The following is a 20,320-nucleotide window of genomic DNA, read 5'->3' on the forward strand; positions in this document are numbered from 1 at the left end:
TTCGGTATTTGCTTTGGTACTTAAATAAATGCTTAAAATTATTTTGCCTTTTGGTTACTAATAATTTGCCTTTTATAGCTGATTTTACCCAAGTAAAGATTGCAGTTTACTCTCTGTAATATAAAATGTTAACATATTTTAATATTGCAAATTATTTTCTAACATCTCTTAAATGACTGAAATTAAATAACAGTATAAAACAAACACTTCTGCACTTACTATTAAATGTTTTGCATATAGACTTTTCTACTGCTGCACACTAGCAAAAAAAAAGATTACTCAAATTAACAGTTAAAGCTGAAATGCTAATAGCCTTTCAACTTATAGTTCTTTTTCACTGACAATTACAATTTGCATAGCTTAAAATTTAATACTATGATTAGTACTAATGTCCTATATTTTACTTCATAATCTAAATGAGTAAAATATTATTTTTGTAGGTTACTGGCTCTTATACTTAGGCCGTAATGTTCAGTGTGTATTTCATTATGTAGATGAGCAATGGATGTTGTCTAACATGATTTAAATGGGTCAACAGTATTTTCCTATTCACATTAATCATCCAGACAGCCACACACAAGAAAAAAAAAAGCCTTGAAAACTAACCTAGGAGATCTCTTTTTATCACTGACTCTTCCCACTACTCCCACAACAGCAAACACACGCAACAGGAGACGGGAGCCTCAGAAACTGGGGAGCCAAAGCGCTGCTCTCTTGCCAGTGCGCAGCTCCCGCCACAGCCGGTGCCGGCAGTGGGCAGCGCTCCCTGGGCTGCCACGGCCCTGTGCCAAGAATGATTCTCGTCCTGCAAAGTTCAATGGGAGCTGTGTGTTGACAAACTGAGCAAATTTGAATCAGCAAAATTCATTCTTGGCACGGGGACACACAACTGTGCTGAATGCAAAGGCGCGCTGCCCGCTGCCGCTGCTCTGGCAGCCTGGTTGTTCCTGTGTAAATACACTTGTCGGAAAACTCCCACTAAAGTCAAAGGACACAGGATGAGGCCATTTATTGCCAATTGTTTATAAAACACATCAAAATTAAGGGTTCTATTCTCAAGCCATGTAACTACCATCTACGGCCCATTTCATATATGGCATATTGCAAATAAAATGGCAGTTTATAAATAACACAGTGCTTCTGTAGAAAGGGAAGTTGTTCTAATAAATGCTAAAGGGAAAGAACATAAGCGTAAAACAGGCAGAAAGTAACAGGATGGTTGTGTACCAAACATTCAGACTCATTTATTCAAAAAATATATTATTAAGATTAAAAAAAAAGGAAGCCATCAAAATTGCCTCAAACACCAAAGTACTGCCATGGCACAAAATTTCTGTAAAGGCAGAGATGACACATTTGATTATATTATGGGGTAACAGGGTCGACAGAGCTTGCCTGGGAAACCCCACATTGTTTATGCCACGGGGCAGATCCTGTTGGACATCACAGGGGAGGTCCAAGCTTCTTGGAGATGGGATGCATGGGCTGTGAGACAACAGGCAGTGTGGTGGTGGGACTCCTTACCTCCTCCCCAGTCACTGCTGGACATCCAGTGACAGATGGTTAAGCTTTACCAGTGACCACCCCCTGCATCCATCCTTATATCACAATAATATCAACACAGCCATACATATTTCAGTCTGTTTTCTAGTAACAAACTTAAACTCTTGAAACTGGTCTTGGTTACCACTGAAAGTAGCTCTTATTTGTTAAACAGGTATCAGTAATAGCAGCACACATAACATCTCTTCTCCAGAAACTATACTGGCCACTCACTTGCCGCCACTTATTTGCCAACACAATCCCAAATTACTCACTTTGAGATATGAAAACCAATAATACGGCTTGGGCACTGGCCACTGACTTTCTCTGGCAGCCTTCACCATGTGTTCTCTTCCAATCCACACATGTAAATGAAGGGGGATAGGAACTGTGCTTCAGTTTTTAAAGTAAACTAACCAACATATGACAAAGTAGGAGCTTTCCAACCTTCTGGACCTCATAAGACTTAATGTGCAACACTCATGCCCTGGACAAGTGTTTCACCAGAACCTAATGAACAACTGGGTATAGCAGGCACCTTAACTGGATGCAGTAACTCATCAGTGCAGAGCTAAGGCATCCGTGGGCACTGACCTGGTGGCTAATTTACTAAACAACTACCACCACTATGATGAATAAGGTTCAGTCTTTGCTAGGTGACAGGGACATGGAGGAGAGGTCAGCATATTTCATTGTGTGACAACCCATGTGCAGGTCAATATCTGGCACATCATTTGCCCTGTGCCTTGTCCCATGGGATGTACATCAGGAGGAGTTAAGACAACTGACATTCAACATCTGCAAGCTTCTAAAGCACATCTTTGGGACTGGCTCCAGCCCTTTGCTCTTCAATGAAAAAACATCACATCTAGATCCCAAGACTTAGCTGGGAGTCCTGAGAGGTAAGGAAGGACCTCTGGTTCTCTCCACTGCCCCACACCCCATGGTCAACACCCCAGCTGTTACTAAGGGAGGAAATGCAAGAAGCACTCATTAAAATAAAAACAAGAAATCACAAATTACAGCAGCTACTTAATTCCTAGAGAGAAGATCATGCAGTCCAGTTGTACTTTAGGCAGTGTCTCTCACCTCCAGATCTTGACCTTGCTCCCTGTCACTCCTCCTGATGCACACTGTACAGGTATCAGTCACCCACATAACAGCTGCTTACTGCAAACAGTGCTGCAAGGATGGGTATGGCAAGGCCCACGACAGTCACTCCCCACACAGGCCAACTTAAAAAAATAAACAAACCACACCAACAAAAACTTCATTTCTAAACTATCTTCATCAGGCTATTCACTCACTTTGTACAGTTTACTGGACTATTCTACTGTCTGATTTTCTAAGACAGACACAGTAAACAAGGGGTCTTTGCAAGACATCAGGTCTCCCATTCCTTTTTCTAGACTGAAAAGGGTTTACATAGCTCTTTTCTGCACAGACAGTAAATCTATTAGAAGAAATAAATGTTTTGCTTTACCAAACCTGCAGACCTGCATAAGGAAACATCAATGTCTCAATTTTACTTGTGATTATTTTTCTAATTAAAAAATCAGGTCAGTGAAGTTGTTCATTAAACCTCTACCCAGGTATGATTCATGATGCACTACAAATTATTCTGAGAATTATAAAATAGAGCTGGACAGAGAGCGTAAATGCCTCAAGTCTGGAGGGAGTGCTGGTGCTTCCACAATGTTCTGCAGAAGCCCAGCCGCACAACCAGGCAACTTCTGTGTTTGACTTCGTATCTTTGGTCTGACTCTTAAACAACTTTGGTTCAACGTCTGATTAAATTCTGAGCAGCTTTGGGCTAAAATATATGAAAGATGTGATCACAGAAGTTACTCATATTTACAAAATCATAATTGAGTCATGTACAGGAGGAGGTCTCAAATCCTTTTGACTCTAAAGTCATCCCCAAATCAGCGGATTCAGTCAATTACATAATAAGAATCCTGACGTATCATTTTATAACAGAAAATGTGAAGTCTATTTCAATCCACTTGCATGGCCTACTGAAAAGTGATGTGACCGTGACCTGGAATTTTACAGCCCTGGCCACAACTTCATAAACGTCAAGGCTCCTGATTTGCATTCAGTAAGCAAATAGCTACAGCAAAGTTGATTCTGACAACTTGGCAACGGCACAGCCATCAGAAGTGACTTGCCTGTGCCTTTGCCATGCAGTGGTTGGTAGGGAATCACCACTTGTCACACCACAGTGGACAGAAGAGAATCAGTGCCTTTACCCCAGCAGTTCATTTTCATATGGCTGAACTTCAGCTGCCAACATCCCACAACCCATTTGCAACCTCCATCTGGTTCCCATAGCTGGGGATACTGTTGCAGTAAAACTTGCCAAAGTTTATCCAGCAACTATTTCAGTCCATACCTGATTTTGTGAAGCAGCTTTTACAAAAGACAAAACAGACTCCAAATGAACAAAACCAAGACTGTCTTTATCAAGCAGGTTTTAGAAACAGCCACTTCTGCAAGCGTTGGGTTGCTCTGAAATTAAATTTTGGCAAGAAAACACGTATTAGTTAAGGAGAGTATTCTAGAACCCAAAACTCTTAGACAATATGATGATACTACTCAGAAAGCTGCTGGGACAGAGCTATAACAGCAAAACAATCCTTCCTAGTACAACTTGATCTTTTTGAGGAACTGATTTAAGCTTTCCCAGAAGTGAAATCTTCGCATGAGCTGAGCCTCTGCTGATTTAGCAGAGTGTGTCAGAGCATAAATAAATCTTTATAAACCCAGACAAGTCCCACTACTTTATTTATTTCTTTAAAGAACACCCATTTCTGCCATGACTCACAGGAAGTATGTCAATAATCAGTGCAGAACAACCAGAAATAGGTTGGAAAGGTGAGACCTGCCTAGTCACCTCACAGGTGTTAGTTCAGAAAGCACATGGCAATGACATTAACCCTTGTCACCACTTACTGATTCATCCACGATGCACAAATGTGACTTGATGCTCAGATCTGCACAAAACACTTCGGGCAACACTTCCTCTCAGTGCCAAACCAGGATGTCTTTGCAAGATGACTATCCACTTTGTCCAGTGCTGAAGGACCTCAACTCAACAACTCCAGATGAGTTTACAAGCACACTCAAGAGCTGAGAACTCAAGAAGCACATAAGCAGATCTGCAGTGTCTGCACTATTTATTACATAAAGCATCTCCATTTTACATAGAAGGAAGCTAGGAGCTCATTGTTGCTTTTGTCCAACTCCATCTTCACCTGTCTCTATCAGAAAATCTGAGACTAAACAGCTGGAATTTATGTTAGAAACAAACAATTTCTTTGCCTTTTTCTTTCAATGTTACATCACATCTGCTGACTTTCATAATTTAAAAAAAATAGATAGGGCAGGACCTGATTTATGTTTATGTACAAGAAAACATGAAACAGATAATCTGAGAAGTGTATGCATTTTTTCAGAGAGCATCTGATATGCTGTAAGTATTAATGTATAAATTCAGATTGTGTTTATTACTGCAATGGTGCAAAAGGAGCTTGATCTAAAACTGAAACATAGCTTTAAACAGGTTTTAACAATGAATACCTGGAAGTAAACACCTTTAAAATGTGAAAGCTGGAGACTTCATACAGCCGGTTAGAGTGGGTGGTTATTTATAATCTAAATTCAAAAGAGAATAGTGCAAAACACTCATGATAGTTTTGTCAGGCTGCACGCTACAGAGCACGTCTGCCAAAAGACCTCCGAGGAGCTTTGAGGAGCCCTTCATTCTCCTTTCTAAGGCTTCCATGCAGCAGGGCAGTTTGCTGAACACTTGGTTTCCAACATTTTTCTTTTTCTTCATGAATTAGGAAGTATAAGGAAAGACAGCTACTGATTTGGAAAGGACAAGATGTCTAAAAGGAGAACAAACAAACTTTCCATACTTTGTCTCTATGTCATAAAACATTTTCAGCATTCTCCACTCAAATAATGTTTTCAATATGAAGTATCTTGAGGGAATTGAAAAAAAAATAATTCAAACTTCCTTTGTCCACCAAGGAACAGCCAGTTCTCATATGGATAAAGCCCTTTGCCAATGAACAGTTCATTTCTCCTAAATCCTTTAAAAAACATAGCAATATAATGTAATAGCTATGACAAAATAGAGAATTCTGACACTTTTTATAAGACTAAACACAGCCACATACAATATTTTCCTGTCTGAATTGCATCCATTAAACTACAAGACCTTACCCTGTGGTATACAAACTTTCATGCATATTCTCTCACATTTTACTCCTACAATTAAAACATGCACTATTCTGGTTACACGCCACACCTGATAACGTGAAGGAGACTGCACTTCAGTAATTATATATGAGTGTGAATCTATTAAAGATGGGGTATTTGTTTTCTGTCACATTTCTAACCCAATGCAGCAAACCAAGACTGAGGCTAAAGTGAATATTTAATTATCCAAGCTGGACAGACTACATGGTGCTGATACATAACAAACAATATGCAGCTGTTTTCAATTCATGATTTGCCAAAACCTGGGAATTCGATAGCAAGACTTTTATTTAGAAAGCAAGTTCATTATCAGTTTGTTTCGGCTTCCTGCATGGTAGCCCACATTGCCACTGGAGGATGCTTAGAAAAACCTATGCTCAAAAGCCTTGAAGAACAGCGAACCAACAGGCCTCAGACAGGGAGGTCTGCTCTCAAGCACAGAGCAGCTTTGCCCCCTTTGTGGGTGTTTTTGCCTGTCTGACAGGCAGTTCACTCTGACATTTATTGGAGAAACATCCTGAAGAAGAGCACCACACTGTGCAGCACTGGCTGGCAGCGAGCACCTGGGGCAGGGGATTCCTCAGGGCAGGAGTGCAGGGAAGCCCCAAAGTGAGGGATGCGTAGATGAAGGGCTAAGGAAACCTAGGGTGCAATGTGGCAAGGGCCACTGAGCAGAAGTGGTACAAAGAACATGAGCTTTGATGCCAAGTGCAGAGACAGATGTAAAGGTTGGGGAGAGAAAACTTACAGCAGTTTAAAAGTGTAAGGTTCAGAAGAAGAATTTGGCAAAACAGAAAAAGGCAGAAAACCTGGGAATTTGGCAATCAAAACCTAAGTCATATAAAGGAGGTAAGAAACAAGCAACTGAGAAAAAGATCCTTATTATAAAACATGATTTTAATTTTTTGAAACAGTTCCTTTTAAAAAATCTTTAGGAGTTTGTTTTCACTCTAGATAACACCAAAGGCCAGTGGTGTGACCTGAACTGCTTAACACAAAATATGAGTGACTTTTCTTAAATGGAGACTAGAACTTGACTTCATACAGTGCCTTTCATACTTAATGTATTATAAATTGCTTTAAATACTGGCAGGCAAACAGCCATTATACACTCAAGAGCTCATACATAATAATACTTAGCATTTTTATAGTGCTTTTCATCTTCAAAGTGCTTTACAAACAACTCATTAATTTCAACCAATGCACCTGCAAGGTAGGTGAATATCTGCATTATAGGTGGAGAAAGACACAGAAAGTTCAATGACTTATCCAAAGCCATGCACACTACCAGCCCCAAATATCCCTAGCTTCTGCCTCCTAGGCCCATGAAGGACCTCAGCCCCACCCTGTGCTAAGATCGTAGGTTCTCTTCAGCCACACAGTTGTAGGAGAACCTGTTTTACTGCAAGGACGGTGGCAAGCTAGTTGGAGAGCCTCCCTTTTCCAAAGTTCCCAAGGACTGCTAGCTCCCTCCAGAATCACCAACCCCAGGAAATGAGAAGTCCAGGAGACGCCAAAGTGAGCCCCACAACACAGGTTCTCAAACTGATTCCCCATCAAGCAGGGAGATGAGAAAGCCGCTGCGCTGGCAGAAGCCTTTGCCTCTCTCCCTACTTATTTCTAACTGCTGCACAGACTCCAGTGCAGGGGATTCCTACAATTCAGACAACAGAACCCTGAAAGCCTCCGATTATCACCATGATTCAAGAAAACAGCTTCACTCCTCCAGTGTTCTCGAACTATCAAAAACTTGTAATGAATTTTTGTCTATGAAGAACAGTAACTCTCTCCCTTGCTGGTGGCTGGAAAAAAAAATCTTAATGTGATTACACTGCATGATTGCACTTTTTGAGGTTTAAAAATATCTGATATGATTTTTTTAAATGACTTTAAAAAAAAAAAACCTTCAGAAATACCAAGAATGTCAAACCTAGAGCAGACAAGAAACCCAGAAGGTGTGAACAATACCTGTACTGGGCTACAGTAGACCTTATATTCCCTTACACAGTGAAAAAGAATAATGAATTTTTAGTAACACCATCTTTATTTCAGATGTTTATTAGTCACTAGATTTAAATAAATAAATCTGAGAATCCTGATCTGTTCAGTCTTCACATTCATGAACTCAGAGCTATACAAGCTCTCCAGCCACTGTAGCTCCTCCCTGGGTAAACAGTTCATGTTTAAAAAACAAAACAAACTGTTGCAATAATAGAAAAACAAAAAACCACTTTTTCTTAAGATATCAAAATAAAAAAGTCTCTTTACAAGTAATGGCATAACATCTTAGTTAAGCAAACACAAGCAGTAGAAGATGAATGAAACGCAAAAATGTATGTAGCTAAAAGAGTTCTGCCAGCCTGCCCAATTGACCTGGATATAAAAGCTAGAATAAGGAAGAAAGCAGCTTTTAATTACTCTTTCCCATCTAAATTTTTTAAACTTACAAACTAAAAACCGAACAAGGTCACATAATCCAAAACAATATGAAGAAACAACTCCTGATCATTAAGCAGAAACTACAAGTCCCCCACATTAGAAGAATTTTAGGCTAATTATTTCATTGATTTAAAGTGGGCTTGTGTCTGACTGCCAACACCATGCTTTTTAAAAAAATATGTCAAATTTACAACTCTCGATGAAAATAAAGGGATATAAGAGCAAACTAAAATTAAAACATACAGGAAATGCAATTAAATTTAATTACATTGAATGCTAATATTCATTCTGCAATCATAAAAACAATTCTAAAACCATTTTCTACATAAAAAATCCACCACAGTAATATTCTACAGCTAAAATAATATACAATCATTATATAATGCAGCTTTTCCGACAGAATGAAACAGATTTGAGAGCAACATGCAAGAACAAAATTAAAATACACAATTTTATCCAATAAACTCTGGAAGTCTAAAAGTGATGATGCAGTAAAAAACCACCCAACATGGTAACACTAATGCTGCAACATTTTTTGTTATTTTGTTTAATAACTTGTCACTTTATTTGTAAGCAGTAATCAAGATATGTCACAGCAACTTCTGTCTCTGCTTGTGCTCTACTATTCTTCGCTGCTTTTGTTTTCAGTCTAGGTTAAAAAGAATCTTTTCTCCTAATCATCGACAAACTAATACCAGATTTCACTTGGGGTAAGGTATGCTACCCATGAGGACAAGGCAACACTACATAAAAACAACAAAGAAAATAAAAAAAAGCAAGAGGCGAGGTCTGAACACAGTTTTCTTTCAATTCCCTTGGGAATCGTGGTTTTATAAGTCTTGAATTCCCGGGCAGAGGGGATCATGTTCATCAGTTACAGCAGCTCCTCTGGGCCTAAGTCCAGGTAGACTGCTTGTCTAAACTTGATGAAATATAGGCGCCATCAGGTAACGGCAGTGGTCAGGGAGACTCCAGAAATGTGTAACTGAAAACTGAAAAATGAAATTAAAACAAGGCCGTAGCCAAACAGCCTCTTTCTACAGGATGCAATAACTGTAAGGCAGAGAGTGTACAATGTACAGATTGCTCCTTGTATACATTCCCTTGCTTTTTGACAACTATAATATGAAAGTCAGGCTGGGTACACAAGTATATTTTAATAAACACTGATTTTAAATAGAAATACTTAGGAAAAAAACCACTGTGACAAATACACATAGCTTGAATAGACAAAACATAAAAAAAGGAAAGCAATTGCCCTGTAACCCACTCCCCCTCCCACTTCATTACTTCAAAATATTTTCAAGTTAAATTTTAATGCTAATAAATATTGCTAGGTCAACAGCACTGGGATGTGGTGTCTGGAAGCACTGCAAGCTACCCATCATGGCACATCATCATGTCAAACTCAAAGAGAAGGAGAGGCAGCAAGTCTCTCTCATCAGATGTGAATTTCCAATTGCTATACGAATGTGCTTGTTTGGGAGCCAGAGAGAAGGATGGAGAAAAAAGAAAAGAAAAAGGGAAAACTATACAATCCCTCATAGAGAAGATCACTGTAACTAGGGGTCCTACAGGTGGTTCAGCACAGAAAAAGCCTTTTTACAGCAATGAAGTACTACTCTGAAATCAGAGATTGCAGAGGACTAGCAGAACTGTTACAGAAGAACTCTCAAAAACTCCTGAGCTTTTGCTTAAATTTCCTCATGATTCACAATTGTCACAACCAGAATACTGTGTCTACTACATCTTAATATCATGGAAAGAAAAACCAGCTTAGATTTCATGACACAGACGTCCACTGCAGCTGTAGCACCAAAACAGGTTCAAAACCAGAAGTAGCCTGTCTACAAGGTGACTTCAGAAGAAATCCAGGTCTCTCCAGAATAAAAAAAAATAAAATACCAAGACACTATAGAAATATTTTTGGTAGATTCAACCTTACATTCCAACTATAGCTATACATAGGGAAGTCACACAAGAAATGAGGGGAAGTGTGCCAGACAGCTCAGTATGGTTTCTGCTGCACAGCTTGAGAACACCCGTGACACACAAATCTCAAACTTTACAGACACGTTGTATGTTGTTCTTATGTGTGCCTTAAATCCAGCTTCTGGTCTAGAGGGGTAATTCACTGCAAAAACTTGAGTAAAAGGAATGAATCATCTAAATTTAGAAAGCCACTTCACATATGTTCACTGCTAAACCGCATGTTTGCCTGGTAGCTCAGGAGCAGCAGGTATTAGGGCAGGCTCAGGCCCTGTTTCATTCTGCTGATGCTGTGCTGCCACAAGACCCTCCAGAAATTACTCCCTTGGTGCTACAGTTTCTCCATCCATCAGCTAGTGCTCACCATTTCAGTCCCTTTTGTCTGCCTTAGTTCTGCACTGTGAGCTCTCAGAAGCAAAAAAAAATGTTTTATTGTATGCTCACAGGACATCTGATCCTGTGATTTTGGGGAGTGAAGTTATCTGCTCTAAACGCAATGTAAGTTACAATTTGAGGTCCATAATTTCTTTAGGGATGATTTAGATCTTCATTCTTTCTCCTCAAGTGCTATATATTACAGTAAACAAGCTCAGAGTCCACCAGAGACCTGTGATACACTCTACCACTATTCCTGATGTTTTAAGTAACAAACATGCAAGGACCAATTAGCCAGAGACTTCATGGTTTGATCCTGCACACAGGCTAGGCAGGGTCATTTTCCAGTATAGATTTTAGGAGCCTGTATTTTTTCTTTATTTAATTTAATCCCTAAAAAATGTGGAGTGATATCCTTTATTTCATTTATTTGCTGTATGAGTATAGAGGAGTTTAAATCTGTCATTTTGTTCTTTGGAGAACAACACTAAGATCTGTGTGTTGGTTAACACTGCATTTGTGAGCCCAAAGAGTAAGAGCCTGAACCAACACCTAAAGGAGAGACAAAGTTTGCCTTCTGTGCTGCCCAGAGGCAGCACTGAACTGCACATCTGGAATTAAAATCACAGACATGACTTTACATTTTAGACTTTCCACTCTATTACATAGTATTATGTTGAGCCTTTGCTTCTACATCTGCAGCCAGGTAAGGAAATGCCAAAGAAGGACAACAGCCTCTGGCAGGCAAGGTAGAAGTTCTGCATGCAAATGGTCCTCACTCACAGACACCCCCATGTCCAACTCTGAAGACAGAGAGAACACTGTAAAATCCACTTTGGAAACATGGCAGCAAGCCAAGTCCCTCTGATGGGGCACCCCATTTTCTTGGTAGACATCCCCAGAGTTTTCTGGCATTTTCCTTCAGGGTCAGTGGCCTATGCAGAAAGCTGGACAAAGGCCCTTCAGCGAATCACCACACCAGGGTAGTGAGCTTCTGCAGATGATGAAAAAGTCTCAGAGCTCTGCGAGGGGAATGGAAAGAGAAAGCAGCTTTTTTTCTGCTTAGGGAAAGGTCCAGGTGAGCTTTAAGGAAAACTCTGCAAAATGAAAAGTGATACGTGCAAAATACATTTACAAAAAAGTTCAATTTTTGCCTGAAGGATTACAGATAGGCTTACTTTCTAGCATGTGAAAATGTACCTGTCCAATATACTCATCACAGACTAAGCACTGGTAAACACAGGACACTGTCTGGGACCCGGCCACCCAAGATATAAGGCACGCAGAGCAGAGGAAGCATTCACAAAAAGCTGAAACTAAGTACTCTTCAGGAACTTGTCACTGACTTTGTCTCTATGTGGACTTTAGCTGTAACCACAACAGTGATGCTCCAGCATCAGGTCAATGGGCACCTTCCTAAAAAGAAGAAAAGACTTTTTACATACTGGAACAAATGGCTACAAGAGTAGGTGTGGGTCAGTAAAGCTGTTGATGTGGCAGAAAACGCTGAGTTTCAGCCACTGTCCTGGACACCTGCTAATGACTTTCCTTCATTTAAAGGCAATATTAGCTAATGCTGACCGAGAAACCTAAGCTCACAGAGAAACCACACCCTACAAATCCATCCACAGCCAGAAGTGATAGATCTTGGAAGAAAAAAAAGACGCTGTGTGCTGCCAACAATACATTACCTCTCAACTGAAAGAACAATTAAACACTTTATTGAAAGGGGAATATTTTTTCTCTCATGCCTCAAACCATGAAAGTGCATGTCTCCCCCAGAGTTGCTGCACTGTTGAAATGGGAATAATTCCTTGTCTGCCTGATTATTTTCAAGACGGAGATGAAACTACCTTAGCATCATTTAAAAAATGTTGAAATTGTACTACAATCAAATGGTTTGAACTTCCACCATGCATCACTTGCAGCTCATAATGCTAATGTTAAATTCTGGAGACATGAGTCTGTCTACAAATTAATGGAAAATATGAATTAATATTTTCTTCCAGCTAATTGCCCAGCTCATATATTGCACAGTGCAGCCAAGAACATTTGATCTCAAAAACTCTCTTGTACAAGTTTTCAATCACTTTTCCTCATCCACCAAAAAAAATGAGAATTACAGGACATATTTAATTATAAGTCTGGAATGCCAAGAAACAGTTAGTCAAGTCTCCCCAAAACTGTTATCTGTACATTCTACAGTTAATTTTTTTAAAAGCATTAGCTTAGAAGTATAGAAAGTTACTACAGATAAGGATTAATTGTTTGAGTTGTACATTTCTAAGTTTCTTTTTAATGGTGAAGAAGATACAGATGAAGACACTTCTAGCATTTGAATATTAATAGTGCTAAGAAGTGCCCAGCACTTCTGGGCAAACTTTGAAGCTGTACTGCAACAAAATCAAACTCCAGCTATGTCCCCCTATTTTTTTTGTTTGTTTAGTTGTTTTTAAAAAAGGTTTAAAAACACATTTATGTATCTTGTCATTTTACTAAGAGGGGAAAGGAGTAACAGCCTTTGGAAACAACCATCTCTAAAAGTCTCTGTATTCGCAGAGGAAAAGTATTTCACACCATCTCACGTACTGTGGTGCTGAACACAGCTGTAGCTTCTCCCTGAGTGTGGTTTCCATTTAGGAGCCTGCATATGAATTCCCAGTTCTGCAAGGGGCTTAGCAAGACACTAAGGCCCTTAACCAGCAAACAGACAGCCTAGGAACACAAACTACATATCTAAGAGATGTATCACACCCCATCAATCTACAGTGACTCAACTTTAAAAACTGGCCAGTAATATATTACATAGATTATTACAGAATACTTCTTCATTGTTGGAGAAGAAAGATCAGAAAGCAGCTTTATGCATATTTAACACAGTAAGTAACTCATTTTACAAGGGATGTCTTCTCATCAATTATTTCCCTGTGGCTTTAAGCCCTGGAAGTTTATTACAAGAAATCAGGGACTTCTACTCTACAGTAATTTACCTGCCTAAAATAAATAAATCAGGAAGAGACTACTACGCCACAAAGCATCTAAGCTGTATTTGTAGGCATGTAGTTCTTTGATGTCTTCTACTTTATTTCATTACCAATAAAGTATCACAGAAACGATTATTGTAATACCTGAAACTGTGATAACATCAAATTAGACCATTTACAAGCAAATGAATCAGCATATAATCCATACTATCTCTAACTACAAACCACGACAGTGATTTGAAGTGCTTGTGTTCTGAATGTTTCTTAGTTTTAATTTACAAAACTGTAAACTCAATTCCCACTTCTATGCATCACCTGTGCAGCTGAACCCACTGCAAGGCCACTGAGAACCTATAAAATAATTTTCCTATATGACTACCAAAAAGGTACAAACTGTCTTTTTAACTTCTTTCAATCAATTTATTTTACTTTACAAGTATGTGGAGGAAGCATACAAACATCCAAGATTTCTGCTGCTCAGATGCACTTATGTAGAAACCGTTCCATAACAAAGAAAACTTTTATCATTTGTAAAAACATAACATCAGATACATGAAAAAAAACATAAAAGAGGCTACAAAAAAGTAATTTTCCTTCAGTTTAGGTAGAACAGATACCCTTAGGTGAACAGAAACTAATTTCAACTACTCCTATCTTTCAGTATTTGCAAATTAAATTATACTTAACTGTCCAATGCAGGGAAAATCAGATTTAGTTTAATCAGTCTTGTCTTAACTATGACAGTTTTGCTTTCTCAGCCTCTGGAAAAACATGTCCCCGAGGGAAGCTGAACAATGTTTGATGCCTGAAGGGAAGGTAGGAAAGCTTAACAAATTTAAATTGCTTGATTCTTTTAACCGGATGACAGGCTTTGAGTTTCTAAGTGCACATGGGGCTGGAGATGGAGGTAGGGCAGGGATACACAACTTTCACTTGAGAAGGCTGATGTGGTAGAAAAGGTGCCTGTAAGAGAACCTCAGGGCACGAAGGACAACGGGACCCTAAAAGCCTTTACACACACAGATGTGCCAACAGGTAACAAGTTCTGCAGTTGGACGGGCTGGTAGAAGAAACACGTGTACATGTTATGTCAGATTACTTCTTCTGTCAAACACATGGCAACAGCCAAAATCGTAACAGCAAAACCAGAGCAAAGCACTGCTGTCCGCACTGTGCGGGCCCCCGGGCCGCCGATCCCCCGCTCCTGGCGGCGTGTGCCCGCCCGGGGGGGCGGCTCCGGCCCCAGCCCGAGCACAGTGCCGGGAACACGCCCTCATAGAAGCCGAGCCTTGACAGCTGCGGGCGCTGCCGCGAGGCCCCGCCGGGGCTCGCCAGGCGCCGCCGCCGCCGCCACACGCCGCTCCCGCCTGCCCGCGCCCCGCCCGGCGGAGCGGTCTGTCGCTGCCCCCGACAGGCGCGGCGTTCCCCCCGCTCGGACGGCGGCGGGACGTTTCCCTCCTCGATTTCAAAGCCAGCACCAGCTCAGCAGCGGCGCTGGGGCGGCCGGCGGAAAGGGCAAGAAGGGCGGGGAAGGGCAGAGCCCGGGCCGGGCCGGGCCCGCGCCTCCCGCCGGCGGCGCCGCGCACTCACCTGCGCTCCGCAGCGCGCGGGCGGCTCTGGGCGCCGCCATGTTGCCTGTGTGAGGCGGTCACGTGGCCGTGCCCGTGCCCGTGGCGGCGGGGCGGGAGCGCCCCCTTCCCGCTCTCGCCCGGGCCTGGGGGGGCGCGGGCGGATCCGCTCCCAACTGCGGGTCGGTGTTGCCCAGGCGTGCTGCCAGAGTGCTCCCCCATACAGCCTCCATCCTGCTTAGCTCGACAACATCGCTAGCGGGCTTGGAGACTGCTCCTTCCGACAGCGAAACACATGGCAGCGAGACAGCACTGCCCAAAGTGGGGCTCGGTCCGACAAGAGTTGCAGCCGTACTGTTTCTTGAGTGCTGGAGCTACCTTAGAATTTCTTTCCATTAAAAACCAACCACAAAGAAAAAACCCCTACCCCACAACAAACAACAACAAAAAAAAACCCAACAATTTTTGTACTTTTGTGACTAAAAACATGAACTACTCTTTATGAACTAGGAGGGGATCTCATTAATGCATATAAATATGTCAAAGGCAGGTGCTAAGAGGATGGTGCCAGACTCTTTTCATTGGTGCCCAGTGACAGGACGAGAAGCAATGGCCATAAACTAAAACACAAGAAGTTTCACCTCAAGATGAGGAAGAACTTCTTTACATTGAGGGTGGCAGAGCACTGGAACAGGCTGTCCAGGGATGCCATGGTGTCTCCCTCTCTGGAGACATCCAAAACCTACCTGGACATGTTCCTGTGCCATCTGCTCTAGGTGACCCTCCTGCCTTGGCAGGGGGGTTGGACTAGATGATCTCCAGAGGTCCCTTCCAACCCTAACAATTCTGTGAACTAAGTTTTTGCTGTTACATGTTTGTAAAGGTCTATACAGAATCTGAAAGCTAATGCCTTTTCTAACTAAACTCATTATTTCATTTGCACAGCCAAACTTCATCCATTTAAAAAAGATCTAATAGAGCAAACTTTTCAGTAGAGCAGTATCTTGCCAACCTTTTTTGGTACAGGTACCACCTGACCTTAAAAAAACATCCAAAGACCATCTTAACTGTGTTGGTGTGGTAGGTTTCATTTTCAGTCAAATAAAAATCAAACTTAACTTCTAATGTCCATTTATCATTTTTATTTTCCAATGTCTTGTTTCCTTGGCTGCATTTGGCTTGCCTGTATGAACAATTAAACACATTTTGAACTTGTGTTCTTATGGCTTATCAGAGTGTGAGAATCACTGTTACAGGACATAAATCTAACAGCTGGCAGGGAACTACTAAACCTAAGGAAATCAAATCACCAAATGAAGGAATGAATAGAATGCATGAAGGCAATCATTACAAGAGTAGAGGGAAGAAACCAAAATGTAGAAGTAATAGAAGTATCCTTTCTTACATTCTGACTCACATATAATGGTCTTTCTCTCCTTACACACATGCACATGTACACACACACTGTTATTCTCTAGGATAAGTAAGTAAATTCTCACATGAGAACTGAGGCTGTTTATCTCCAGATTTATTTAGCTCCTGGTACACCCATTAGTAGTTTTTAACTTCCCATGTACAAATTTTATGTTTTAGTTACGAAGAATAGACTAAAAGCACAAGGTGGGTGGGAATGCTGGCGTTATTTATCGCCCTGGACTATGGAAAATGCCTGAAAAAAGTACGAACTTAAAAGTTACATTGCAAGCATTTCTGCCTTTAAGGAGCAAATTCCAAGTGTTCTCTGATCAAAAAAATGTGCTGTGATCCTCTCAGTGGTCCCATACAGACATCACTAACGAAAGTGCATTACCCAATCAGCTGCCACAGCACGATAGGCAGCCATCATATAGCTTATATCCAGACCACACAGTAGGTTAAAGATCAATACAATACCTTGCACTGCCTCCAAAAAATAAAACAATCCACTGCTTATAGCTACACTCTGCATCAACTGACACGTTTCATCGTTGTTATTCAGTGAGGAGAGAATGATAGGAATTTAACAGAAAAATAGAGATAGAAATAAATGTAGAAAAAGCATTGCTAAGCTGTTTAGTTACACCTCGTGAGCACCATTACCCTTTGCTCACCATTACCCTCACTTCTCTAGTGAGAGGTCTGCACACATTTCATTTGCAGGGCACAAATGCACGTGTCTTCACTTGTTCCTAATTCTAAAACATAGTATGGTCTTTCACGAGTTTGAATCTCATCAGGCACCATTTATCCTATTTTGTATCTTGGCAAGGCTTTAGGAATGCAGACACCCAGCCATTGGTTCTATAACAATGATGTACAGTGTAAAGCAATCCACATTGTGCTGCTTGGCCTAAGCAACTACATGTATTTTGGAGTGGATGTACTTGTGTGTGCCTAAAGAGAACAACACACTTCCCATGAAAGTACCCATGATGAGTATGATGAGTAGTACACCATCTTTTCCTGATCTGTCACTAAAGGAGAGAAACAGAGTGCCCTAATGTAGCCTAGTCTCACCTTTTCTATTTGAGTCAATAAGCATTTCCTACTCTGTGGAATGAGGCCACTGTTAGAGAAAATGAAGTGAATGCTTGGCTTTTGTCTGCAGCTCTAAGACCCAAATTCCTTATTGTAACAGGTTGGAAACTGGATGATGGCATAACCAAATGCAGAAAATGTTGAGACATTACTAGTTATGCTGCTACCACCTTTGCAATTATCTTGTCCTTGAGTGTCAGGCTATTTCACGAATACTTGTAGATATTGGCTAGTGGTTAGACTGGACCAATTCTTTTTGCATGTCAGAAACCAAGAGGGGATCAATCAATTACAATCGATTACATTTCAAGTGAACTGTGTAATTTTTGCAGTTTCTGGATGAATCTTAAGCCTAACAACAGTCATTATTCAGTGGTCTCTAATTTATGCTTAGATGCAGACTTTCTCCTTTTACTAAGAAATATAAACAACAGATAGAGGTTTTAGGAGCTTTATACCAGTTAAATGGGGATGAATATCTCAGAAAAGAGATACACCATATCTTAACACAGCAAACCTGAAAAATCATGCTCTGCCACATTCAAGTTTTGTCACCAAAAGAAAATACATCACTTTTTTCCTTGTGTATAATTGTCTTTTGGTTATATTTGACAAATCCTCTGAAATGTTCAAGGACATTGATGTCTAAAGCTGTACTGAGCTTCAGGTTGAGAGGCAGCTTTGGAGAAATCACTTTTCAGCCCAGGGTATTTTCAACACTTGTCTGTATGTTACGTTCTTCATGGAGAGTCTTTCACATTCCATCTCACTTAGATTGGCTCTTTGCTGTCAGAGCCAGCATGTTCTAAATGTAGAATTTCAACTTTATTTCCTCCGAAGATTGGACAGGCTGATATTAAAATAAGCAAAAGATGCTAAGGAAGACATACACGTAGGTTTCTACATGCAAGTTTGAAAGTGGCCTGTAACAGTCTGTAAGACAACAGAGTTATGCATTATATACACATGAACTCTTATGTAGAACAATATAGAAGTATGCTTCTAGTTTAAGTATAGCAGCTGAATACTTCTGGGATTAGGCTTAGACTTTCCTATCTAAAGTTGTCTTAAAAGATGATTTAGCTCCACAACAACTTTTGCTGATGAGACTGGTGCTGTTTGCATCCTGCTCTATTCACAAATATGTGTTCTTTTTTCCAGTACTGGTGTTCATCTGACCCACGGTGAGACAGTTTGGAGTCCTGAACTTGCAAAAACCCCTAAACCTCCTACATCAGTGATACAAAATATATATAACTAGGTAAAGCTACACCAAACTTACATCACAGCTCTAGGGAAAGCAAAATGACAGTCTCTATCATATTAAATTCATTTTCTCTTTTCCACAAAACTATGAAAGTCTTAAAGACATGAACACCCCATATAGCTCAGAGAAAAGCTTAACTGGAAGAAAGAGAAGCATCTAAAAATAGCAGCTATTGAACATGAACACCTCCCTTATTGCCGTACCATTTAGAAACAAAAAAGGGGATGTCAAGCTCTTCCCATTGATCTAGATTTTCTTTATGTTCTATCTCTTCAGCTCAAACTGTGCAACAACCACAAATGGAGCACATACCTCCTGTGTGAGGAATGTTTACAGCATTACATGTTCTTTATTTACCAAAGAAAGAAGCTAGTGCTACTCTCAGAAAAAAAACAGTGCACAGTACTGCTCCTGATATATAGATTTTTTTAATAAAGGCCAACAGGGAATTCTGAATCCTCTTCCCAAGACATTGTCTTCATCGTGTCATTACCAGAGATTCCTTCAATTTGGGTGGGAGCCTTATATCTGAAATGAGCTTTGAAGAGTGGAAGTAGGACATTTCCCTCCCCTTTCCTCTCTACCTCTGCTCTAGAGAATTAAAAATATTTTGAACATGGAAATCTGAAAACTAGATTAATGACCCTTTTTTACACTAGCTTGTTCCATTATAGATGTAAAAGGAAACTCCAATACACAGTTGGTAATCTTCTTTCTTGCAATGTGTGTCACTGAAGGCTTTAGCGTAAGGAACAAAGAACCCGGTAAGCACGTATTTGAATGAGTAGTTATGGGTAGAAACTGGTATTTGCATTATTTTTCCTTTTACATTGTAAAAAAAGATGAGTGATAGAGAGGCAAGCCCGTTCCTACAATTTTCCCACCACAGTTATAAGCTAGTAGGATAGCAGATAGCATGCCCTGCCTGAGCCGAGCTTGCATCTATTTGTTTTGCTTTGTGTAATAGCCTTCCATTTTTACTGGCTGCACTAAATTTTTAGCCTCACAGTTCCAAATACTGCCACTGGTGTGGTCAACAGCTGTTTGTAAATGAAACGTTTTAATAGAAAGAACTCAGGGTAAGATTGAAATCTTTCTGATCATTGGAGGAAGAGCTAGCAGTGTAAACCAGCTAGAATTACTGACAGCATGGGGAAAAAAATATTCCCAATGACTTTAGGTTGATTTCTTTTTCAGATAATGGAAATATCGGCAAGACATACTTTCTTATGAGATACAGATTTTAACATTTTACTATGCTGTCTTTTTTCAACTTCAAGTCCAAATTATCCTAGCAAGCAATATTTCACAAAGCAATAGCATTAGAGAATAACAATTTTCAATTTGAAAGCTGAAATTCCAAGGTTTTA

The 20,320-nt window shown here is 40.3% G+C and overlaps 1 protein-coding gene across 1 annotated transcript in view; it reads right to left on the reverse strand.

The window, feature by feature from the left end:
• METAP1D (methionyl aminopeptidase type 1D, mitochondrial) overlaps positions 1-15,278 on the reverse strand; it is a 45,228-nt gene extending 29,950 nt beyond the window's left edge. The window contains exon 1 of the mRNA XM_027678559.1: positions 15,189-15,278. Coding sequence (XP_027534360.1) covers positions 15,189-15,228 — 40 coding nt within the window. The 5' untranslated portion in view covers positions 15,229-15,278. The remainder of the gene's footprint in view (positions 1-15,188) is intronic.
• Between the last annotated feature and the right edge of the window lie 5,042 nt (positions 15,279-20,320).

Source organism: Neopelma chrysocephalum, unplaced genomic scaffold (assembly GCF_003984885.1).
Source record: "Neopelma chrysocephalum unplaced genomic scaffold, ASM398488v2 Primary Assembly neopelma1_44, whole genome shotgun sequence".
NCBI lineage: Eukaryota > Metazoa > Chordata > Aves > Passeriformes > Pipridae > Neopelma > Neopelma chrysocephalum.